General features: G+C 49.9%; 2 protein-coding genes across 6 annotated transcripts; one reads left to right on the plus strand and one right to left on the minus strand.

The window, feature by feature from the left end:
- The first annotated feature begins 3,322 nt into the window (after window positions 1-3,322).
- On the plus strand, window positions 3,323-19,176 carry Cnot3 (CCR4-NOT transcription complex subunit 3). 5 transcript variants are annotated; one of them, XM_038340618.2, is made up of 18 exons: window positions 3,323-3,644; window positions 8,725-8,802; window positions 8,909-8,976; window positions 9,189-9,263; window positions 9,404-9,493; window positions 9,745-9,873; window positions 9,971-10,066; window positions 11,003-11,225; window positions 11,317-11,450; window positions 12,051-12,107; window positions 13,761-14,142; window positions 14,223-14,346; window positions 15,048-15,246; window positions 16,068-16,167; window positions 16,263-16,461; window positions 16,679-16,811; window positions 17,441-17,566; window positions 18,804-19,176. In XM_038340618.2, the coding sequence occupies exons 2-18, from the start codon at window positions 8,778-8,780 to the stop codon at window positions 18,900-18,902; spliced, it is 2,259 nt and encodes a 752-aa protein (XP_038196546.1). In that variant the 5' UTR covers window positions 3,323-3,644; window positions 8,725-8,777; the 3' UTR covers window positions 18,903-19,176. The 5 variants fall into 5 exon arrangements, with proteins under 5 accessions (XP_038196546.1, XP_038196545.1, XP_038196549.1 ...); XM_038340617.2 differs by having other exon boundaries at window positions 8,728-8,802; XM_038340621.2 differs by having other exon boundaries at window positions 8,728-8,802; window positions 11,006-11,225.
- On the minus strand, window positions 18,153-24,023 carry Leng1 (leukocyte receptor cluster member 1). The gene is made up of 4 exons (XM_038340630.1): window positions 23,831-24,023; window positions 21,416-21,595; window positions 20,480-20,730; window positions 18,153-19,433 (listed from the first exon to the last, which is right to left on the minus strand). The coding sequence occupies exons 1-4, from the start codon at window positions 23,960-23,962 to the stop codon at window positions 19,214-19,216; spliced, it is 783 nt and encodes a 260-aa protein (XP_038196558.1). The 5' UTR covers window positions 23,963-24,023; the 3' UTR covers window positions 18,153-19,213.
- Window positions 24,024-24,195: the final 172 nt, after the last annotated feature.

A 24,195-nucleotide genomic window follows, 5' to 3' on the forward strand; every position in this document is an offset into this window, starting at 1 on the left:
TGGTTGCTAGTTCTAGAGTCCAATACCGATTTGCTAAGATAGAGCTCAAAAACATGTATTTCAGCCTGTAATCCTAGCTACTCAGGTAGGTTAGAAGTTCAAAGCTATCTGGGCTACAGAGTTCAAGGCCAGTCTGGCTTTGAAAAATTCTGTGTCCAAAAAAAAAAAGAAATTTAAGTTGGGGAGAGGTTTGGAGAGAGTACTTTTGGTAAAGTGCCTCTCATAAAAGCATAAGAACCAGGGGGTGGATCTCTGAGTGTGAGGTCAGACAGGTCTACAGATCGAGTTCCAGGACAGCCAGAGCTATATAGAGAAACCCTGTCTTAAAAAAAGAAAAGAAAAAACAACCAGCATAAGAACCTGAGTTCAGTACTCAGCACCCATATAAAAGGCCAAGAATGGTAGCATGTGTTTGCCATTCCAATGCTGAGCAGGTGGAGACAGGTGGATCACTGGGGCATACTACCAGTCATCAGATGAGTGGCCTATCTTTAAAAAACGAAAAAGAAAAAAGAGCTACTGAGAAGGCTAATTTGGCCTTCATAAACACATGCATGTGCACCTACACACAATACATTCATATGTACACACAATTTCAGAAAAGGGAGTTGGCTGAAGAAATTTCTCAGTGGTTAACATTGGCTGTTCTTCCAGAGAATCTAAGTTTGATTCCCAGTACCCATATGACAGCCTACAGTAGTCTATAATTCCAATCCCAGAAGGTATGACATCCTTTTCTGGTTTCCCTGGGCACCAGGCACACTTGTTTTGCACAGACATACATATAGGCTACACACCCATACATACACAATAAATGTCTCTAGAAGGCCAGGAATGCAGTAGTTCACCTCAGGGTGCTTGCCTAGCTGTGTCAAGGTCCTGCCTCAAAATACATTTTAAAAGGCTGCTGGGTGAGGTGGCATACACCTTCGATCCCAACACTCCCAGGCAGAGACCAGATTTATGTGAGTTGGAGGTCAGCCTAGTCTACATCGTGAGTTTCAGGCCTTACATAAGATCCTTTAAAAAGGCAGAAGCTAAGCCATGGTGTAGATACCTGTAATCCCAGCACTTGGGAAATGAAAGCTGGAGGACCAGGAGTTCAAGGTATCCTCTGCTACAAAGCTAGTTCTAGTCCAGCCTGTCCTATATGAAACCCTGCCAAAAGTAAGGTGAGAGGCAATTGGGGAAATAGTTCAATAGTAGGGTACTTTCCTCTTGTGTGAAGCCCTGGGTTCAAATCTCCCTTCTGTGAAAGAGAAAAGTGCATTTCCATGTGCTATTGCTGGTATTGATTAAAGGACTATGCTTTGAAGTGAGTGGTTTCTACCTTAGCTGCACGTTGGAATTATCTCAGGGGAAAAATGATAGCTCGTTCTTATCTCCAGAAGTTGATGTAATTTTTCTAGCATGACCCTGGGTATTTGGACACCCCCCCCCAACTTCCCAGGTGATTCTAAAGTGCAACTAAACCTGAGAATCAAAACTCTGTTCTTGAGGTCATCAGCATGCACTGGGAGCTTGTTAGGAAAAGCAGAATTGGGGACCACCTAGATAAGCTGCATCTTAACAGATCCATAAGGGCTTCCTGATAAGGCTAGAAGCAGCTCCACATTCAGGGCCTACACAGAATAGCTAAGCTGTACATGAATAACAAACTTGAAAGAGTATGGTATGGGGGTGTTAGAAAAATCTGGACGAATACAAGTTCCTAGATTTCACTTTCTTAAGTCTACGTGACCCTAAAAATGTGCATTAAAAAAAAAACTTATGTGAATGTGTTAGAATAAGTGCACCAGCAGCGGTCAGGTGATGGAGTCATCATACCCTGGAACTGGTGTTATACAGGCATGTGAGCCACCGTGTGGGCGCTGGGAACAGAATCTCCAGTCCTCTGCAGAAAAGTGTATCTTAACTGGCGAGCCATCTCTCCAGCAGAATACACTTTTTATAGGTTATTTCTTACTCTCGCTTCATGCCATTCTGAGGGGGTGTCCACATTCTCCTCAAGTTTGATTTATTTTAGTTTTCCTTCACCTATGCGGGCAGAGATAAATCTGGCCTCCCAATTCATGAAAACTTGGTGCTCTAAAGTTTTCAACGTAAGTCATTGCTCGGACTCATCGTCTACTAATTCAGCCAAAGGCTACAGAGTGCTCTATAAGTGTCAGACACTGAGAAATCTAGAGATTTCCCAAGTAAGTTTTTTTTTAAAAAAAAAATCAGAATTTGAACAAAATTAAAGAGGCTCACCTAAGCACGCTACAAGGGTGGTCAGGGAAGTTTACTCCCTAAGAGAAGAATCGTAACAGTTCCAATAATTAGCCGTTACAGATGTAACTGAAGTATGGTAAAGCGCAGTTTCTTCTGCAGCTTCTGCAGCAACAGATTCCTTGCAACACCAAAGGAACGGAGATAGAGGAGAGCGTCCCGCAGTCGGCTTGCTCACTTAACTGGAGGCAGCACAGTCCCGTGCAGTCACTTTCTCAGTCACTTCTGCTGTGCATGGTGCTAGTTGTCTCTGATTCCGCCTTTCCTTCTTCCATCCAGAAAGCACTCTAAAAAGAGATATGCCAAGCATAGGCACTTGGGAAGCTATTAATGAGGATCAGAAAACAGCCTGGATGGAAGGAATAGGAAAGGATGCTCCGAGAACCACACCTGTCGGCAGCACCCTCGGTTAATAGCTACCTTATTGGCCAAACTGGAAATAGGAGGAGCCTTCTCATCTAGCTCCGCCCCTTAGGCCTGGAGGCTCTATTGATTGGTAGATAACTTGGGCTTAATGCCCCCTCCCAACCTCAGTCACCTGTCCGTCTCCCACTAGGTAAGTGGCCTTTAACACCCACTCTCCATGCCTTCCGTCGTTTTCCCCTACCCACTTCCATGACCAACCAATAAGTTCGAGGCAGAATATACGTCGCAACCAATTACAGCTGCCTTCAAACTTGACGGACGACTTCCCGCCCCTCACCCTGACTCCTCCCCGCAGCCAATTGATTTAGAAGAAGGGGGCGGACCCATCCAATCAGCACGACACAGGCCTCCTGATTGACACTCAAGCCCTCGCGCTGGCGTGTTGTGCTCTGAGGCGGGGAGGAGGAGGAGCCGGGAAGGAAAACCTGAGCCAATCCAAGCCAGCTGAGCGAGAGGCCAATCGAACGCCGCGCCCTGCAGAGATCAGCCAATCCTAGCAAGGGGGCCGGCCGCATCCTCCTTAGGAACCAATGGGACGCGCCTGACGGCCCAGAGCGACGTGTTGCAGGAGCAATGACGGACCTATATTCGGGGCTCGGGGGCGGGCCGGCGCCAGAGACGAGAAGAGAGGAGGGGAGGCCTCCTCCGTCGCCGCCATCTTGGACCGGGCCCGTTCAGCTTCCGTGGAGCCGTCGGCAGCCGCCGCCGGGCCTTCCCTTGAGCCCCGAATCCCCTACTCGGTCGTCTAGAACAATCCCGGGCCCACTTCCTCTATCAACAACCCAACCCCACTTCCGGCTTTCGCGCCCTCTTATCGCGATAGCGCCCGGGCTTGGGGCGCGAGGAAAGAGGAAAAAAAAAAAAAAGGCGGCTGGCGGGCGCTCGCCTCTGTCTCCCCCTCCTCGCCTGTCGCGATACGCTCCGCAGCGGCGGCGCCAGCTCCTGCGGTGAGAGCGTCAGGCTCGACTGGGCCGGACCCCTTCCCCTCTTCCCCCAGCGTCGTCGGCCGCCTTCCCGCTCCGCGACCCCTCCGCCTGTCGCGACCCGCCGGGCCCTGGCCGTGCCCTGGCCGCGCGCTCAGGCCTGTCTTCAGCTCGGGCGGGCGGGCGGGCAGGGAGCCTCCGCTCTCCTCCCGCGTCCCGATTCCCGCGTGGCAGCGCGCCGGCCCCGGGTGCGAGGTGCCCGCCCTCCTCCGCGTCTGGCCGGTCTTGGAGCGATGGGCGCGCAGCGGGCCGGGGAAGAGGCTTTCAGCTGTGGGTGTGGGGGGCACAACTGCAGTCATGCCCTCCCCGGGAGCTCCCTTTAGGAGCGTGGCCTCTGTGCACCCGAAAGCTCCAGTTTGTTGGTGTCTTGATAGGGGGAAGCCTCTTTGGAAGAGATGGATCTGGTGGAGGAAAAGTCCCCAAGACCCGAGGTTGCAGCTCCCGTTGTGAGTTGGAGCCTAAGCCAAAGTTTCCACCTTGTCCTCACAGCTCTGGCAGTGAAGTCTCCTAGATGTCCCATTCCACCAGCCTTATTTTAAAGGAAGCATGGTTTTTTAAACACTCCTTCCCCAAACCTTGGATTCAAGACTGTCCACCGTCTAGCTCACTCCCTGGCTTCAGGTCTTTTCCATCTTTGAGGTAGGGTATCAGCGGCCTCTAGCTTTGGGGATGCAAGCTCCACTAAGGTGCAAGCTGTCGGCCTCCCTGGATGTGGTTTCCTAGTGGTGTCAAGTCTACTGGTATTGCTGTGTGTGCTGGGAGCTCTTTAGCTCTCCTCAGCCTGTGTCGGTGGAATGTGAGCTCCCAAGCTCTCAGTTATTGGTATGCTATTGTTGGGGACAGTTGAAGCACCTCTTCTCAACAGCTGCATCTCAGTTCTGTGGCTGTCAGTTCTTAGGATTTGATCTCTCCTCACTGTCTTCACATTCTACCCTCATCACATGGGTTGTTATCTCCCTGCACTTCCATTCTCATTTCCCCACCTGTGTGTACGTGTGCTCTCCCCTAATTGAAATACACTGGGGGAAAGCCTCGGACCAGAGCTAGATACCTACCCTGTAGGAATGCAAACGTCCCTTGCCTAAGTCTCCTGCTGTTCAAGGGGTGGCCTTTCTCCCTACAGTTGGGTTGTCTTTGTTGGGTAGTGTTGTCACCTGCAAGGTGAAGTTCCTGCCTTCTTTGGTATCAGCTTCCCCCTCTCCTGCGTTTGAGATAGCTACACCCGCTGTGTACTTTGAGGCTAAGATACTCTTGCCTGGCCAGTATGATTTACTCCTCTTGTGATTTTTCTGTGGGTCTACAGTGAAGGTTCTTGTGCCGTGTCTGGGACTTGGGGGGAGAGAACACTATGGTCACTTTGCCTGCAGCTGAAGATTAGGGATGACTTTTCAAGGTGTGGTTCCTCATTATCCACCTTTGGTGTCAGGCCTCTCCAGGGGCTACAATTACCTCTGACCAGAACCTACTTTATCCACCTAACGGAACCCCCATGTGGCGGTGCCAGGGTAAATGGAGGACCAATGCTGCTTGCCACCCCTCCTGGCTTTAGTGTGAGCCCTCTTAGCTACAAGGTGCCTTGTGCTATGCTCTAAGATGCTTGTGTGGCCACTCAATAGCACCAGCCTTCAGGATTAAGGTTATGCTCCTCATCAGGTCTATGTATTCCAATCTTGAAGCCTGTGCGGAAAAGTTCTGGAAGTTGTTTTGTTGACTTCTCTTGTGAGTCCTGATTTCAGGATGTGCCACAGTCTTGGACAGAGACCCATGATTGAGCCTCCATCTTGGCCAAGAAGTCCAGCTTCCTCCACGCTGTCCGCAGCCCTCCCCATCTGTGTATATGTTTGCTTTGTGTGAAGGTGCTTGCCCACTTCAAAAGGGCCCTGTGGTGATGCCTCCTAGAGAAGGGTCTTGGAGAATGGCGTGGGCAGTCTTCTGTGGCGGCACCTATACTTTCGGGCTCCAGCACTAACTTCCTTTCTGGCTTCTGAGGTGTGGGTACCCTCTTGGTGGGGAGTGTTTTTTGTGGAGAGAAGGTATTGCTTCCACGTTAGCAGAGACTCCAGCCTCTAGAGTAGAAATTCCTGGGTATGTGGGCCTTGTCTACTCTGGAACAGCAGCTTCTTGCCAGGCAGAAACTCTTCTCTAATCACAGCTGTGCCCATCTTGATGACTGAAGCATTACACCTGTTCTTTTTCTTTATTTGCTTAAATTTACTTTCATTCTATGTGTATTTTGCCTCCCCGCATGTAAGGGCACTGTGTATGTGCTGTTCCTGAGAAGCCTATTGTTTCCCCTAGAACTGGAGTTGCAGACCCTTGTGAGCTGTCATGTGGGTGCTGGGAACTGAACCTGGACTGTCTAAAAGAACAAGTGCTTTTAACCCAAGACATTGCCAGCTCTTAAATTTTTTTTATTATATATATTTTTAAAGTTGTGTTTTTGCATGGGTGGTATGACAGAAATGTGAGGAGTCAGAGAAAAACTTTGAGAAGTTGGTTCTTTGCTTTCACTATTTGGGACTTTGGAATTGAATCCAGATCACCAGTCTTCATAGCAAGTACCTTTATCTACTCAGTCATTTTACTGGCCCTTAATTATTTTTTAAATTTGTTTGTTTGGTTTTTGTTTGCTTGTTTGTTTGTTTGTTTTGAGACTGTGTCTCTATGTAGTCTGAGATGGCCTGCAACTCACTATGTAGACCAGGCTGGCCTTGAGATCTATCTGCCTGTGTCTCCCAAGGACTGGGATTAAAAGGCCAACCCTGGCCTGACATTTTGTTTGTTTGCTTGTGTTTATTTATTTGGTGTGTGTATGCGTTTTAGCACGTGTATACATGTGAAAGATGGAAGACACCTTTTGAGAGTTGATTTTTCTCTTTCTACCATGTGAATCCTGGAGATTGAATTTAGGTTGTCAGGCTTGGTTTATGCTGATCCTACTCACTGGCCCTTGTTGCCCCTGTTTTTAACACCTTGTTTCTAGCCCCTTTAGTATTTCATTTTATGCTGCCACAGTACTGTATTCTTACTGCAGGGCCGTATTTCCTCCTCTCCTGTGCTTCAGTCCCAACCACTTCACTGTGAGATTAGGGTAGGGCTTCACCTCTTATGGTTGCAGTATCTGCCCAGCACCCTTCTGTAGGCTCTTGTTTAACATTCCTTCCTTCCTTGGTGTAAAAAGAGGCTTTTCTGTGCTGGTAGATATTAGAGCCAAGACTCATTCCTGGTCAAGATCCTGAACACCTCTTGCTGATTCCATGCAAGGTCCCTGGATTAGAGAGATACCAATTCTTCGGTCTCCTAAGTGGGGTTCTTTGCTGAGTCCTTTTGCTAGTTGCTTCATCTTCCTGAAGATTCCTGGTTTATGGTGTGTCAGCCAATCCTCAGATAAGGGTGCTGTTTTGTTTGTTTTTGATAGGTCCAGGTGCCACCCATACCTACCTCTCCACAGAGTGGGGTTCCACAGAGTTAATTTTTAAAATCCTTTCAGAAAAGGTGCCAACTCCATCCTCTCCAGGCCTCTTTTTCTAAAGCCTGCTCCGTAATGCAATGTCCCTTGCAGTAGTTACTAGCCATCTGTGATTAGTACAAGTGAATGAGCCAGGAATAGCAGTGCACTCCTCTAACCTCAGCATTAGGGAGGTCAAGGCAAGAATGTGGGTTTAAAGCCAACCTGAAGTGTTTACTAAGACCCTTTCTTGGAAAGGGAAAGACTCTGTTTTTCCATTGCACTGGCTGTAGTACATTAAACTGACTCTGAAACATTTCCAACCTTGCATGTTTGTTTAAAATATTTCTCTGGGTATATTATTTTCCTTGGTAGTAAGATCCCTCATTATGGCTGCCCACCAGGCTGAAATTCTTGGTCATGGGAATAGGACAGTTTCTGCCTTTATGGTTAAGAGCTGCTTTGGGGCACCCCTATCCTGTTCTCAGAGACTTGCTTGTTAGTATCCTCTGGGTGAGGTGGGGCGGGGGCAGCTTTTGCTAGCAGTTCAGAAATCCTCTTCACATGATCCTCCCTCTCCATGTTCCTCTGTTTCAGAGTCAAGTTTTGTAGTGTGGATTTCTCTACATATAGACCTCCCCTCTTCAGTCCTTTGTCCTCTGGCCCCTCTAAGCTCACCTTCCTTCAGAATAAAAAGGTGTCCCTCTGTGCGTTTTGGTTTCTGTCCTCTTGGGCTCATGTTTCTGAGTCTAAATTGCCAGTCTATCTGATACGGAATTCTTCCATGTGTGCGGATCTGCTCTCTTGCAGCTAAGGTACTTTACTATCTTATCTTCTTAAGCTTTCTATCTTCTCCCAGCCCTCTTTGAGGTGCTGCTTCCTGCTCCCAAGTTTCTATAACCATTTTTAATGTCAGACACTTCTGGCCAGGGACATTATCTTTTGGGGTTCCAGGATTCTGCTGTGAAATAAATTTCTTGAAAGTGTAAGATCCTCTTGTTTGATACCCTGCTGTGTCCTTTATGTGCAGGTTCAGGTCTTCATAGGTGGAGAAATCCCCCGTCACTCTTCCCCCTTAGTTCACACCTGCATAATAGTAGCTCATTCTTTCCAGGAGTTGCCAGCCTCATGTATTTCCTGACTTGCCTGGAGTGGCCTCTCCCAGTCACCTTAGTTAGGGTTCATACCTCCATCTGAGCAATCCACTTGTATGCTGCATATGCTGTAGTGTCATCTAGAAAACAGATACTCTGTACTAAAGAAAGTTTTTGCTCCCTAAGTCAGAGATCCACAAATAAGATACAGCGTTCTTTGTTTCAACAGTTTCCCAGAATCCAATCTGCCTGTCTTTGTACTGGGCAATTGAAGGAATGTAGGAACAGGCCAGATCTTCCTCAGATAGGAAATGTAGCTGGGGATGTAGTTAGATGAATGAATGCTTGCACGTGCAAGGCCCTGAGTTCTGTTATCGGGTAGGGAAGAGGGCAGGTAACTGTTTCTTCCCTTTACCATCCTACCTACTCCATGATTCCCACCATGTCTCTGGGTTTAAACTAGCCACAGAATAGATGTTAAATCCTACCCAATTTTCCCCAGCAGCGTCCGTTTCCAAGGGAGTATGAAGAGAGTTCGTCTGTAGGGCAGGGAAGATGGCGGACAAGCGCAAACTCCAAGGTAATAGACTGCCTGCTGTAAATGTGACCACAGGCCCTCTTTTCTGGAAACTTGTTTTTTGATATTTGCTGCCTTGTCAGGATCTTAAGTCTTCTTCTCTGTCCAGGTGAGATTGATCGCTGCCTCAAGAAGGTGTCCGAAGGCGTGGAGCAGTTTGAAGATATTTGGCAAAAGGTACACAACCTAGAAACCTCAAAATTTGGGTCTGTGGGGAGAACCATCAAGAGATTCAAAGTCTCAGGGTGTTGACCAGGAAAGCATCCCTAAGATCAACTATGGGGAGGGGGTCCTAGATTCCTCAGCCAAGGAAGAGACTGGACCTTTACTGCTATGGCGAGTTCTGGGCAGCCACTCTCACATTGACTGCTGAATTCTTCATCCCTCAGCTCCACAATGCAGCCAACGCGAACCAGAAAGAAAAGTATGAGGCTGACCTAAAGAAGGAGATTAAGAAGCTACAAGTGAGGGGGCTGGGGCTGGACTCTTTGTCCTGTGGGAGGAGGGATGGGGAGAGTGGACTGCTGGGTCCCAGGGAGAAGAGGTCACTGAGGGCCCCAGCTCCTGTGCCTACAGCCTAATATTTTGCTGCTTCTCTCTTCAGCGGCTGAGGGACCAGATCAAGACATGGGTAGCATCCAACGAGATCAAGGACAAAAGGCAGCTTATCGAAAACCGCAAGCTCATTGAAACGGTAGGAAATCAAAGCCAGGGGCTCTGTGGGGTGGTGGTATGATCAGGTCCCTGGGACGCTAGAAGGCAGAGCAGTCTTCTAGGAGCTGCCACTCCAGACTCCTGGGAAGATTAATGTCTCCACAACCAAGGGAAGGGCAGAGATGAGGGCTCAGTCTAAGAGATAAGGTCCCCAGGCTGTTTCTAGCATTACTGGCCCTTAGAGCTCCTATCTCACCTTTGAGAGCTCTCCACCAACTGTATTCTCCACAGCAAATGGAACGGTTCAAAGTTGTGGAACGAGAGACCAAAACCAAAGCTTATAGCAAGGAGGGCCTAGGTCTGGCTCAGAAGGTGGACCCTGCTCAGAAGGAGAAGGAAGAGGTTGGCCAGTGGCTCACGGTGAGTTGGGACAAAGAAAGAAGTGAGCACATGGGCCCAGACTTAAGTATATGTCAGGGACTTGAGGACGAACCCCTATTCCCTTCTCTCCCCCCAGAACACCATTGACACCCTAAATATGCAGGTGGACCAGTTTGAGAGTGAGGTGGAGTCACTGTCGGTACAGACACGCAAGAAGAAGGGCGACAAGGATGTGAGTGAGGGGAGAAGCACACCCACAGGGTAGGGGTGGATGTGGCCTGTGTACAGGAAGCCTCTGGAAGCTTATGGGAATCTAGTTCTGGGTGCCAAAAATATATCTGGGGTAGAGATTGGAGAAAGCAGGATGGATGAGGCAGCCTAGCCAGCTGAGTGGTATAGGGAGGAGGTAAGACAGAATCATGGGATATTTGTTAGGGGTGGTTTGGGTTGAAGATAGACTTAGGTTCAGCAGGGACCACAGAGTAAGTGAGACATGGAGGGACAACCAGATTGGGAAGGTACACAGCACCCCAAAGATTTCAGGTTCTCCTTGGAGGTGGGGTGTCCCTGGGAAACCAGTGGCAATGGTTTGGACCAAAGACATGTGTTAGGGTCCTGGATCCTACGGCTGTAGGATTGTAGAGTGTGAATTCAAAGGGCTGTGTATTTAATGGTATCACCAGAGAAGGAAGTTGGGATGGGAAATGAGAGATATGTCATGATTGGTGAGAGATTTGAGAATCAGAGGGAAAGAATCAAAAGGAGGAATTTGGAACTGGCACTAAGGTGTTGTGTGGTAAAGGAAATTGGAACCTTAACAGGAGCAGGAGCTCCTCTTGTTTATCCTTATTGCAGTGAGATGGGATGTATATCCAGGCAGAAGTCAGAACAGTGGGGGAGAGCTAGCACAGACAACAACAGATTTCTAGGGATCTCCAGAGCCCAAAGGGGTTTGAGGAGGGAAAAGTGGACCCTAAGATGCCATAAACCTCAGATTGGTCCTCACTGGGACGGAGGGTGGGCAGACTCCTCACTGCCCCATGCTAGGAGGGGCTGGAGTGGAGTTTTTGGGGTACCCTGGGGATGGGGGACTGAGGACAGGTTCTGTGGGGGCAGGAGGGCCAGGCAGGTGCTCTGCAGCCCCTGAGCCTGGCCCTGGGCTCGCCAGCAGAAGCAGGACCGGATTGAGGGCTTGAAGCGGCACATCGAAAAGCACCGCTACCATGTACGCATGCTGGAGACCATTCTGCGCATGCTGGACAATGACTCCATCCTGGTTGACGCCATCCGAAAGATCAAGGATGATGTGGAGTACTACGTCGACTCATCCCAGGACCCTGACTTTGAAGAGAATGAATTCCTCTATGACGACCTGGACCTCGAGGACATTCGTGAGGCCCCGGGCTGACCTTCATGGCACAGAGGGTGAGGGCAGGAGGCGTGGTTGAGCCAGCTAAGCATGCTGCTCCCCTGCCCCCACAGCACAGGCGCTGGTCGCCACCTCCCCACCCAGCCACAGCCACATGGAGGATGAGATCTTCAACCAGTCCAGCAGCACGCCCACCTCAACAACTTCCAGCTCTCCCATCCCACCCAGCCCAGCTAACTGCACTACGGTGAGGGTCTGGGGTTATTAATAACCTGGGTTCCCAAGAGGGTGGGCATGGGGATATCAGAGGCCCAATCTTCCCCTAGAGAGAGCAGCTAAGGAAGTAAAGTCTAGGCTTTTTTTTTTTTTTTTTTTTTTTTTTTTTTTTTTTTTTTTTTTTTTTGCCTCTGAGGCTCTTGCTGGTGTGGAATGAATATTAAAAAGTCGAAAGATAGACCCTAGGTTCCCACTCAGTTTTGCCGTGCATGTTAGTTTTAGGTGGTGGTGGGGTGCTAGAGTGTGGGATTCTTGAGGACCTGAGCAGCTGGGTGTTTCTTCTCTGACAGGGATCCAGGGTTGAAGTCTATAAAGAAAGCAAGTTGCTGGGTACTTCATAGGGTGGGAGTGGGTGCTGCTGGCTCTCCGAAGACAGTACTAACGAGCTCAGATTTAGGTGTTTCCCAGAATTTCAGGTTGGATGTTGGAACAACTGTGGGTCACAAGACCCGTCAGATGGACCTTTGAGAGATTAAGAGCACTAAGGGCTCTCCTGGGTCCCTAAAGGATTGCCCTTTGTTTTGGCACCCTGGAGGTCACATAGTTTCTGACTCTACTTCCCCTACATCAGGAAAACTCTGAAGATGATAAGAAGAGAGGCCGCTCAACAGATAGTGAAGTCAGTCAGGTGAGTCCGAGTCTGACTGATGTCTTGTCACTTGTTTATTCAGTGGTTCTTTAAAGTACTGAAGCTGGAGTGCTGGCCACAATGCTGGGCTCTTGGGACAGTAGCATGCAAGAAACAGTGTCCCCCTGAAGACAGGCTGATGACTGGTGCTGTGGTTGAGGTGGCCTATGTTCTGGCCCGCAGAGGAAGACTGGACTGTGGGCAGCAGCAGGTCATAGTGGGGGCTGTAGCAGGAAGCTTGGAAATATGAGAGGTGGACCTTTTAGGACTGAGGACCTGGTCTTTGTAGGCCATTTATGAAAATGATAAAGTCAGACTGCTTATCTTGTGCTGGCTGCAGGAAGTAGTCCCTGCGAGAGGACTTCTCCTTAGGAAACGGGAATGTTGTAGGAGCAGAAGGATACCAAAGCCTCTGGAATGATAGAAGCCATAGTCCCAGGTGGGGGGACCTCAGTGGGCACCAGGCTTGGGGGGGAAACAGCAAGGGTAATGGAATGAGGGAGACTGGGGCAGGGACTCCTGGGAGTGGGCCCAGCTCTGCCACCTTGCCAGGCCCCCTGACTCTCAGCAGTGATCTCAGGAAAAAAAGTGACGGCCAGTTCCCTTTGGTACATGGTAAGTGAGGTTCTTATGGCAGTTCAGAAGTCCAAAAGGAGGTTCAGCGTGGCAGCCTTGTTGTTGGAACTTCCTGAGATAGGGATTTCCTGGTCATTACACTCTGGAGCAGTGTATTTTACAGTTCTTTGACTAAAATGGACCTTTAGCTGACATTCAGAAGTATTCTGGCTATCCCAGTTCCCTTACTTTAAAACATTTAGGCTGATCCAACTAATCCCAAATTGAGATTTTTTTTTTAAAAAAAAAATGTTTATTTATTTATTTATTATGTATACAATATTTTGTCTGTGTGTATGCCTGCAGGCCAGAAGAGGGCACCAGACCCCATTACAGATGGTTGTGAGCCACCATGTGGTTGCTGGGAATTGAACTCAGTACCTTTGGAAGAGCAGGCAATGCTCTTAACCTCTGAGCCATCTCTCCAGCCCGAGATTTTTTTTTTTTTTTTTTTTTTTTTTTTTTTTTTTTTGAGGGGGTTGTTTAGTTTTTGTTTTGTGAGAGTATCTCAGTGTGGCCTTGGCTGGCCTGAACTCGCCTAATAGACCAGGCTAATCTCAAACTCATCTGCCTGTCTCTCTCTCTTAAGTGCTAGGATCAAAGGCATGTACCACACATCTCAAATTGAGGGTATTTAAGTGTTTCCACTGGTCTCTTTTTGGTTTTTTGAGACAGAGTTTCTCTGTATAGCTTTGAAGTCTGGCCTCGAACTCACAGGTTTAATCCTAGCGCCTTCCAGGTGCTAGGATTAAAGGCATGCGCCACCACTGCCTGGCGTGGTCTCTGTTTTAACAAGATCATGTGGATCTTGTGGATCATGTGGGCTACAAGGGGCAATGTCCAGCAAGGTCTTGGGACAGCTGAGCGGGCTGGAAATAAATAGGTCTCAAACATGAAGGCAGTCAAGTTCTCTTAGGTGCCTTGGATGGTGTGGACAGTTGATAGCAGGTCAGAGAATATGTAGGGAGGCAGTAAGAGGCTTGTGGGTAGTGGACAAGCTGGTCTAGTACCTGACCCTCTATTCTTTCTTTCCTGCAGTCTCCAGCCAAAAACGGCTCCAAGCCTGTCCACAGCAACCAGCACCCCCAGTCCCCAGCTGTGCCGCCCACCTATCCCTCTGGCCCCCCACCTGCCACTTCTGCCTTGAGCTCCACCCCTGGCAACAATGGGGCCTCTACCCCAGCAGCACCTCCAAGTGCCCTGGGCCCCAAGGCCAGTCCAGCTCCCAGCCACAACTCGGGTACTCCTGCCCCCTATGCCCAGGCTGTGGCCCCACCCAATGCCAGCGGGCCCAGCACTGCCCAGCCCCGGCCCCCCAGTGCCCAGCCGAGCGGGGGAAGTGGTGGTGGCAGCGGAGGGAGCAGCAGCAATAGTAACAGTGGCACAGGCGGAGGGGCTGGCAAGCAGAACGGTGCCACCAGTAAGTGGAGGCCAGTTTGGGGGACAGGGCAAGGTGGGCAGTGGCTGGCAGCCTGTTTACACTTGCCCTTCTTTTCCCAGGCTACAGTTCAGTTGTTGCAGACAGTCCTGCAGAGGTGGCCCTGAGCAGCAGTGGGGGCAGCAGTGCCAGCAGCCAAGCCCTGGGGCCTACTTCAGGCCCTCACAACCCAGCTCCAAGCACCTCGTGAGTTCTGGGGTGGCAAGGTGTGGGCACTGGCTCTCATGCCATCCTTGCTGCAAGGCTCCAAGTTCTGTCCTTTTTTGATGGTGTCCAGCGTACTCTGCCTTCAACTCAGCAAGGGTTTCTGTCCCTGCTCACCACCTGGGATGTGTATACATTAGTTTCCAGCTTTGTCCTCTCTTTTACTGATTTTATTTACTCTGGGTTTGAGACTGCTGTCTCCACATTTCTGTTCTTTGCTCTGAGGCAACCTGTCTGACATTGGTGTGGGGGCTTATTTTCCCTTTTCCAAGTAAATGTCCTAGTCCTCCATTTCTCCAACATGACATCAGATTACTTCAACTGTTTCCAAGCCATGCTGAAAGATCTGCCACCTTGCCCCCAACATTAGCAGTCCCAGTGGGAGTGCACCTTGTGTGTCTGTGCAAGGCTACTTTATTCTCATATATATATATATTCATATCAATTTATAAACAGATTTATTCTGAATCTTGTCCCAGTGTTCCCCCTTCTTTTAAGCTGTTAAGGGATCCTAAATCCTGCATTCCCAACTCAGTACCTCTGCTGTATGGAAGAGGATCCTAGAGATTGGTTCTGCTCCTGCCCACCCCAGCTGTCTTGCCTTCGACTGCCCCCTTTGGAGCCCATTTTCTGTACTCATTCTCTAGGGACCTTAATCTGAGTCTCCTCCATTCTTTACCCAGAAAGGAATCCAGTACGGCAGCCCCAATAGGGGCTGGGAATGTGGCTTCAGGCTCAGGGAACAACTCAGGGGGACCCAGCCTCTTGGTGCCACTGCCTGTGAATCCCCCCAGTTCTCCAACGCCCAGCTTTAGTGAGGCCAAGGCAGCTGGCACCCTGCTCAATGGTCCTCCACAGTTCAGCAGTACCCCGGAAATCAAGGTGAGCTCCTCAGATGTGGGCCCTGAGCCTATCCTAGAGCAGGAAATCCAGGGTGTCTACTTTTCTAGTAGGGATAAAAGCATCTCTCCTGAGTGGGTGATAGGGCTTTAGCATGGTTTTGAGGGGAGAAGAAATAAGTGACACACTGGAGAGGCTCCTGTGAGGCTGTGGGTGGAATGAGGGAAGAATAGGATGATGGACTAGGCCTTATTGGCTGTGACTAGTACAGAATGAGTCCCCTCCAAGAAAGCTGGGGTGCAGGTCTGTGGGTGGGCTTTGGTGATGGAAGGGTTGCACAGAGTGGGTAGAAGAGCCAGCCCTAAACTGTTTCATCAGGGAAAGCAAGCAGTATGGGGGCTGTAGACCCAACCCACTGATGTTCCCAAGGAGATTGAATGCCCAGGGGATGGCCAGCACCCTTAAGGCAACAGCAGAGCCTGCAGTCCTGCCAGCCACCTCCCTCAAGATGCCATATTACTGTGGGCAGTCCAGTGGGTGTTCCTTCAGCATGTAATGTCTTTATAGCGGTGTGTGCTATGGCCTGTTCACTGTGTTTTGTAGGGTATGGTTTCCTCTGGAATGTATCATGGACCCTGAACAGAATTACACAGTAGAGAATCAGTGGTCCATGTTCTGATGGTGACCTCAGATGTGCAGCTTACCTACAGCCATGGTGTTATAGCATAATATAGGCAGATCTTGCAAATAGGGAACTGGCAGCAGAAGGGAAGGCAGAGTATACAGGTCCCATCAGGCTTTGCATTTTTGTGTAATCCAGTCTCTGCTCCAGGTCCTGAGGCTCATCCCCTTTTTCTTCCTAGGCCCCTGAACCTCTGAGCTCTCTGAAATCCATGGCAGAACGGGCAGCTATCAGCTCTGGTATTGAGGACCCTGTGCCAACCTTACACCTAACAGAGCGAGGTGATAATCATGGGATGGTGGGGAGGGCAAAAGCCAAGAAGAAACTGAATCCATCCTCATCATTGAGGGGCCTGGTGCCCCATCCCTCCCTACAGACATCATCCTGAGCAGCACATCAGCACCCCCCACCTCAGCCCAGCCACCCCTGCAGCTGTCAGAGGTGAACATACCATTGTCACTGGGTGTGTGTCCACTGGGGCCAGTGTCCCTCACCAAGGAGCAGCTCTATCAGCAGGCCATGGAAGAGGCCGCCTGGCACCATATGCCCCACCCCTCTGACTCCGAGCGCATTCGGTGAGGGGCTGCAGAAAGGGACTGGGGACCGGGACTCCCAGTCTGAGGGAGGAGCTGGTTCCTGGGCCTTGAGAGATTAGGTAGAGTACTCATCTCAAAGTTCTGAGAACTTGGCTTGGGGCTCCTTAGAGCAGGTTGAAGTATGCTTCAGAACACCCTACTGAAAGCAGGACAGGAACTGGAAGTCACCTGGTACTAAGTCCTCTCTGGTTCACAGGCAATACCTCCCTCGGAACCCTTGCCCGACGCCCCCCTACCACCACCAGATGCCACCCCCACACTCGGACACCGTGGAGTTCTACCAGCGCCTGTCAACTGAGACACTCTTCTTCATCTTCTACTATCTGGAGGTACAGCAGGGCCCCCGGGGCAGCCTCGGGCCCCTCAGCTCCGCCGCCACCGCTGCCATCCCCCCTCGGGCTGGAGGGGCGAGGTGGGTGTCCCACTGCGGCCACTGGGACCGCACCCCTCCCCATCCCAAGCCCCCTCAAACCTGTCCAGTCCCAAGGCATTCTAATTGCTCAGACTAAGGGAAAGGCTGCAGGCCCTAGGCTGTGTACACACTCAACTACCAAGAGCTCTCAGCTCCTGGTAAACCCTTTAGTTGAGGATAGCCTTTGAACTGCAATAGGCACTCTCAAACCTCCTTAGAGACCTCTAGGGAACTGTCTGACCTTTTAATTGCAGTAAGTCAGCCCCTTCCCATCTCCCTTTGAGTTTTCTACATAGTCTCCTCTCAGCTTTCATTATGCATTAGTTTCTCTTCTTTCTCAAAGCTTTTCTGAAAGCAATTCTCACCTCCTGTCTCATTTTCTTCTGACCATGGTATGTTTGTGCTCCCAGCACTGTCTGCAAATGGACTCTCCGCCCCAGCTGGTCTGTGGTGGGGGTCTGGGTCTAGCTCTGATGCCCTGCCCTATCCCCCATTCCCTACCCAATTTGGATACCCCCTGATCTTTCTCTGCATTTTCTCTCCCAGGGAACCAAGGCACAGTACTTGGCAGCCAAGGCCCTAAAGAAGCAGTCCTGGCGATTCCACACCAAGTACATGATGTGGTTCCAGAGGCATGAGGAGCCCAAGACCATCACAGATGAGTTTGAGCAGGTGAGGGCCCCACCTGCCCTGGTCTCACTGGGGTATGGTTAGTGTCCCCAAGCCCAGACTTGCTGCTGGCCTTTGATATTCAAGCACAGTCCTACAGACTGACCAAACTGACCTCCCACACTCCTGGGATGCTGTCTCTCCATTTGTCCACTTCTTAGTGCCATTGTTACTTCTTCCAAAGAGAAACTTTCCTTGAGCTGCTGTCTCTACCATGCAGCCCTAGGTACTTTAGTTAAGAGTGTGGGATTTTATAGTTGGCATCTCCCAAATCTGACCTCATTGACCCCTTATTTTCCTGGCAACCAGCAGAACAGGCAGGGACTGAGCATAATTGGAAGGAAGTCTGTTTAGGCAGCCTTTTCCAGTCTCAGTCATTAGTTGATTGGAAGTTCCACTCTCCCTAAATACCCCAAAGCCAGCTGATCTGGGTTTGAGCCCAGCTTTCACTGGATGATCTTGGGCAAGTCAATCGAACCTCTCTTCATTTGTTTCTCTCTGTAAAAATGGGAGTAACGGTACCCATCTCATGCAGTTGTTACAAGGATTAAATGAGTTAATAACATGTAAGTACTAATGGTGCCTGCTATACAGTGAGCGTCACGGATTTCTTTTTAATTGCTTTCAGTTGGTGTGTTCCATGGTGGTTTTCCCCGTACACATTTCCCCACCTACACTTCCGGGTGCCAAGCTGGCCTTCACTGGTCCCCATTCTTATAGAACTCTACTCCATTTCCTGCATTTTTCCAGACTATTTTGAAGCATTTCAGACACTTGACCCAGCTTCTTTCTTTTGCTGTTTCATCTCCAGCCTCGATTTCAGACTTCTTGTCCTTCCCTGGTTTGGTCCTCGAACGCATCTCAGGGCACTGAGTCACTAGAATCTCAGTTACGGTGAAGTGTGTGTCACTGCAGAACACTTGGATATGGATGCTGTACATCTGTTACATTGTAGGCCACCCGTTGGTTCCCCATTCCTCAGGGTCTGAACATAAGCGTGGGCCTCATGGCTGTGTCCTCCAAAGCTGTAGAGAAAGCCTGCAGGCCCACCGGGGCCTGCCCTCTCTGTCTCCCCTTCACCACTCTACAGTCACCAAGGGTGGAGCAGAATAGTGCAAGCATGGAGAGCAATCAGACTGGCCCCTCCATGTACCTGACAACTGCCTCTTTTGTCATCTGCCTGGCCCAGATCTCAGCTCCCCTCCTCGTCCACTCACTGACCACCTTCTTCCCCGGCCAGGGCACCTACATCTACTTTGACTACGAGAAGTGGGGCCAGCGGAAGAAGGAAGGCTTCACCTTTGAGTACCGCTACCTGGAGGACCGGGACCTCCAGTGACACCGGCCCCCTCTACCTGACCCCCTCCCCCCGCATGCTGATCCCCCTGCCCAGGTGAGGGCCCTGCCCTGGAAGACTGGGGGAGGCCCAAGGCCATGGGGCACCCTCCCCCCCAGGAGCAGGGAAAGGGCAGGGAGGTTTTCTCTTCCTCTCTGCCCTACCCTGGAGGCCTGGGGGTGAGAGTTGCCCCCTCCTCCCCTCCCCTGTGAGGGACATTTTTTGGTAAACCTATTTTCATTTTGGAAAATATTTATGAATAAATAGTTTTATATGACGGCTGGCACCTGCAGCCTCTCCTGTTCCCCCAAGAGTTAGTGGGTAGGAGTGGGGTTCTGCTGGCGGGGGTGCCGGGCCAGCTGAGGGTTGAACTGGGAGTTGTACCGCCGCCTCCGTTCATCTGTCTCTTCCACTTCCACCTGACCTTGTTGGGATGCTCGGCCTTGTACACGGGCCAGCAGGGCCTCTGCTCGAGCCCTCTCAGCTGCTTCTCGCTGAAGACGCTCAGCTCGGAGCTCTTGTAGGGAAGGTGGCCTGGAGAAAAGAGAGCAAGAGCAGAAAGCTTGAGAGAAGCCACCTGGTTCTGGATCACATGAGTCCTTAGACTCACTTCAAGGGCTGTGCCTCCCCTTATGGTTCTAAGATCAGATGCCCCTCCAGGTCAAGAAAGCACATTTAGTAGTATCCTGGGGCCCCTGCACCATTTTGAAATAAAAAGATTAGTCTGTGAGTACCCCCTCTGCAGTTGATATAGGCAGAAACCTTTTATTTTCTAATCCTAGTGATTCTTAAACTTTGGTCTCAACATGGGAGACAGACAGATTTCTCTGAGTTTGAGGCCGGCCTGGTCTATAGAGCTAGTTCCAGGATAGCCAGGACTACCAAAACCGTGTCTCAAAAAAACCAAAAGAACAAAACTGAGGATCAAAGTCAAACAGGGCTCTTTCCTGTGTGCTGTCTTCTACTGTGGCAATATAAGAATTGAGTGTGATGTGGGTATGCTTTAATCCCAGCACTTGGGAAGCAGAGACAAACAGATCTCTGAGTTCAAAGCCAGCCTGGTTTACATAGTCAGTTCTAGGATAGCCAGGGCTACATAGTGAGACCTTATCTCAGAAAAACAAAAAACAAACAAAAAAAACCCCAGAAAAAAACCTAAGGGCCATAAAGATCTTTTAAGGTAGGTTTTTCGAGATAGGCTTTCTTTATGCCGTGTAGCTCTGGCTATACTGGAATTCACTTTGTAGACCAGGCTGGCCCTGTCCACTTGCCTCTGTCCTCCTCCCCCCGTGCTGGGAGATAGTCATGGCAAGACACCCATGCACATAAAAAAAAAAAAAAAAAAAAAAAACTGAGAAATCCTGCATAGAAGCATCCACACATACCCTTAGCCTAAGAGGAGATACTATTCTTAAAATCCTAAATGAAGTCTGTCTCCACAGAGGTCTATAGACCACATATTAAGAAGCACTTCATCCTGCCTTTCCTTGAGCTTTTTGTGATAACCACACTGGTGTGCTAGGGCCCCCAGAATCTCACTCTCTCACTCTGCTCTACTGGTGGACTAAGTCTATTCTTACTCTCTGGGCCGTTGTTTCTGAGGCCTCTCCTCTCTAGAAGGACGGCTTTCACTGCTGTGCCTTTTCTTTCCCAGGTGCTTCTGCATCTCCCTTAATGGGTCCAACCGATTCTTGATCTTCTCATCTGGGCTTGGGCCTGGAGGGCAGCCCCCTTTCCCTGGGGGAAGCTGGTACCAAGGAGGTTGAGTTTGGGCTTCTGCTGCACTCTGGCCCAAGTACGTCAGGATGCCTAGTGCTTTCTCTTGCCTCTCCTGTAGGGGCAAGAAAACACAATAGTCTTTTTAGTCCCTCTGAGAGCCCTAGATGTGGCAGTAGGGAAAGCCAGGGCCTGAGTTCAGAGAGAGACGGGCTGGTAGGTAGTCATTCAACAAGGGAAATCAGGGACAGGACTAGCTATGCAAAGTGCTAAGGGCTAATCTGGAGAAGGAAGAGTAAAAGGAGAACAGTGGCAGTGTATGTAGTAAGGGGACAGGGATGGAAAGGAGGATGAGAGAAGTCTATGGGGAAACCTGCAGAAAAGCAAAGCAGAGTGGTTTCGGTGGGATACAAGCATCTTCAAAGTTGGAATGGGAGATGCAGGAGAGCCACAGAACAAATTCACAATTTGAGAAGCACGAGTGCCATCTGGCAGTGCATGCTTATGACCCCAGCACTCAGGAGGTCAAAGCGTGGAAGGATTGTGAGCTGGAGGGCACCCTCGTCTGTATAGTTGAGGTCTCATCTCAATCTAGCTTAAGTCTCAGAATAAGGTTAACATCAGAAACAGCTTAAGTGCACTGCATCAGTAACCAAATTATTATGTGCTTTCAGTCACATTCAGAATGTCCTGTGTGTTCATCTGTCACCATATCCTAACAGCTGTTAATTACAGCTAGTCCCCCTCATCCCAGTCCCCCCCCCCCCCCAGGATTCCACCAACAGAGGAAGCCAGCTTACCTTCTCCTGTCGTTTCTCTTCCTCATGCTCTTTATTCCCTCTGGGCACTCCTTTCCCTTCTTCCAGCAGCTCCTTAAACAGGTCCACAGGGCCAGAACTTGGAACTCTTGCATCTGCTGCTTCCAGTTCAGGCAGTGAGTTCTGGCGCCTGGCTTTCTTCCGTAAGAATTCTGTTCGTGCCTGTGAAGAAAGTTATAAACAGAACACTCCTAAAGAGGTTGGGGGAAAAAAAGACCTTCACAACATAGAAGTGCTGGGGGCTACAAGAAGGGGCCATGGGCTGGCTAATGGTGTATGCCTCTAATGCCAGCATTCAGGAGGCAGAGGCTGAGTGGGTTTTGTTTTGCTTTTTGGTTTTTCAAGACAGGGTTTCTTTCTGTAGCTTTGGACCCTGTCCTGGAACTTGCTCTGTACACCTGGCCTACCTCTGCCTCCACCTCCCAAGTGCTGGGATTAAAAGCACAAGCCTTTTAACCTCCAAATTCAAGGCCAGCCTGATTTACACAGTAAGTTCCAAGACAGGCAGGGCTACACAAGGAAACTATTTGGAAAAACCTTTAGAGGGGGAGGTGAGCATAGTATAGGTACTAGGAGCCAGAAAAGACACCGTTTCTAATTTGGAGTGGAGAATGGGTGTTTTAAACAGTAAACTTGCTGGGCAGTGGTGGTGCACACCTTTAATCCCAGCACTGGGGAGGTGGGGGAGCAGAGGCAGGCGGATCTCTGTGAGTTCGAGGCCAGCCTGGTCTACAAAAGCTAGTTCCAGGACAGGCTCCAAAGCTACAGAGAAACCCTGTCTCGAAAAACCACAAAAACAGTAAGCTTGATTATCAGAAATTGCTGGTAGGTCTCCAGCCTAAAATAGAAGGCTTCCCAGCCTACAGTGATGCAAACCGAAACAAAAGCAGCTATTAAAAAATCACTCAGTAGGGGCTGGAGAGATGGTGGTTAAGAGTAGTGGCTGCCCCTCCAGAGGTTCTGAGTTCAATTCCCAGCAACCCCATGGTGGCTCACAACCATCTATAATGAGATCTGGTGCCCTCTTCTGGCCTGCAGGCAGAGCACTGTACACATAAATCCAAAAATAAAAAAAAAAAACAAAACCCTAACTATTCAGAGTATTTCTGTGTTCTTGGGCCACACTTTGCAGCAGGGTAGGAACCCACAAAATAAAGTCCCATAAAGTCCACATGCCTTTGATCACAGCACTTGGGAGGCAGAAGCAGGCCAGGCTAGTGTACAGAGTGAGTTCCAGGACAGGCTCCAAAGCTACACAGAGAAACCCCTGTCTCCAAAAACCCAAAACCACAATGAAAAACCACTCAGCTATAAGGTAGAGATGGTTTTGTTCCAGCTGTAAAGCCCCTGCTTAGTGTATATGCAGTACAGGCATGCACAAACTCCCAAATATAGCTTATTAGGCAGCCATGCCATACTTTCTGGAAAAAGAATTTGGCTCCCAGGTGTGGCTCCAGGTCACTATTCCAAACATTAGTGGTCATCCCCATCCCAGGTAGGTTCTGAATTGCTCAGGACAGTCTCCATAATTCTCTCCTCTACAGCCTCAGTATGTGGGATTACAAGCCTCACCAAATCCAGCTACTATGAAAAATTTAAAAACCCACACCAATTCATGATTGGCCAAGGGATTTAAGTGTAAACAAAAATGACTGAGTAATCATTAAAGTCTGGTCATGTGTGTGTAGTCTTCAATCCTAGCATTCAGGTGGAAGTGGCAGGCGGATCTCAGAGGTGGAGACCAGCCTGGTCTACATAGCCAGTTCTAGGACAGCCAGGGCTACCTAGGCCCTGTTTCAAAGAAAGAAAGCCTCTGGCCAGGCGGTGGTGGCCCATGCCTTTAATCCCAGCACTTGGGAGACAGAGGCAGGTGGATCTCAGTGAGTTCAAGGCTAGCCTGGTCTACAAAACGAGTTCCAGGACAGTCAGGTCTGTTAGTCTGTTGTGCAGAGAAACCCGGTCTTGAAAGACAAGCAAAGCCTCTGGGTGTATTTGTCTCGGGGAGCAATGACGGAAAACGCGTCTAACGGAGTGGACTCCAGCTTGTCCGCCCTTTGCTCTCGTTGAAGCCGTTGCGCTCAGTGCCGACCGCACACTCCTTTAAGGACTCAAAGTTGTTCTAAGAGGGATTTCTCAAGTCTAGCGCTTTGTAGGTGGGAGACATATATACAGCGGATGCTCAGTAACTTGTGCGGACGAACTATAAAGTAATCAGAATATCTGTCCCACTCTTATGTGCTAGTCTCTGGCCACTTCAACTACACCAGTGGAGAAATCTAGGAAGGTTTCGTGGAAGTTAGCAAAGGATTTGCAGAGAAACATCGCCAAACACTGACCCGCGCCTGACAGCGAGTGACCGGCAGGCCCTTCGTGCTTCCGGGCCAGCCCCAGGCTTACCTCTTGCTGAGCGAGCAACACCCTCCGCTCACGCTCCTTCTCCTCCTCCCGGGCCTGGGCCTCGTCGCGCCGCACGCGGGCGACATTGTCCTTGTTCCGGACGTGCCAGCTCTTCTTGGGCAAAATATTCATGGCTCCGTAGCCGACCTCAGACCATCAGGCCCACTCTAACAATTCTTCCGATTGGCGCGAGGAAGCTCCCGCCCCATGATCCCACCCTTGCATGTGCATTGGTTCTGGGCCAATTATCACGCCCACTCATGGCCTATTTTAGAGGTGATTGGCTAAGAGGTGCTCCATCACAGCCAATCCTAAACGTTAGCAACCTGAGCTGCTCCACCCCGGACGCTGCTGTATGAGGTTGG

The sequence above is a fragment of the Arvicola amphibius genome, chromosome 8 (assembly GCF_903992535.2).
Source record: "Arvicola amphibius chromosome 8, mArvAmp1.2, whole genome shotgun sequence".
Lineage (NCBI taxonomy): Eukaryota > Metazoa > Chordata > Mammalia > Rodentia > Cricetidae > Arvicola > Arvicola amphibius.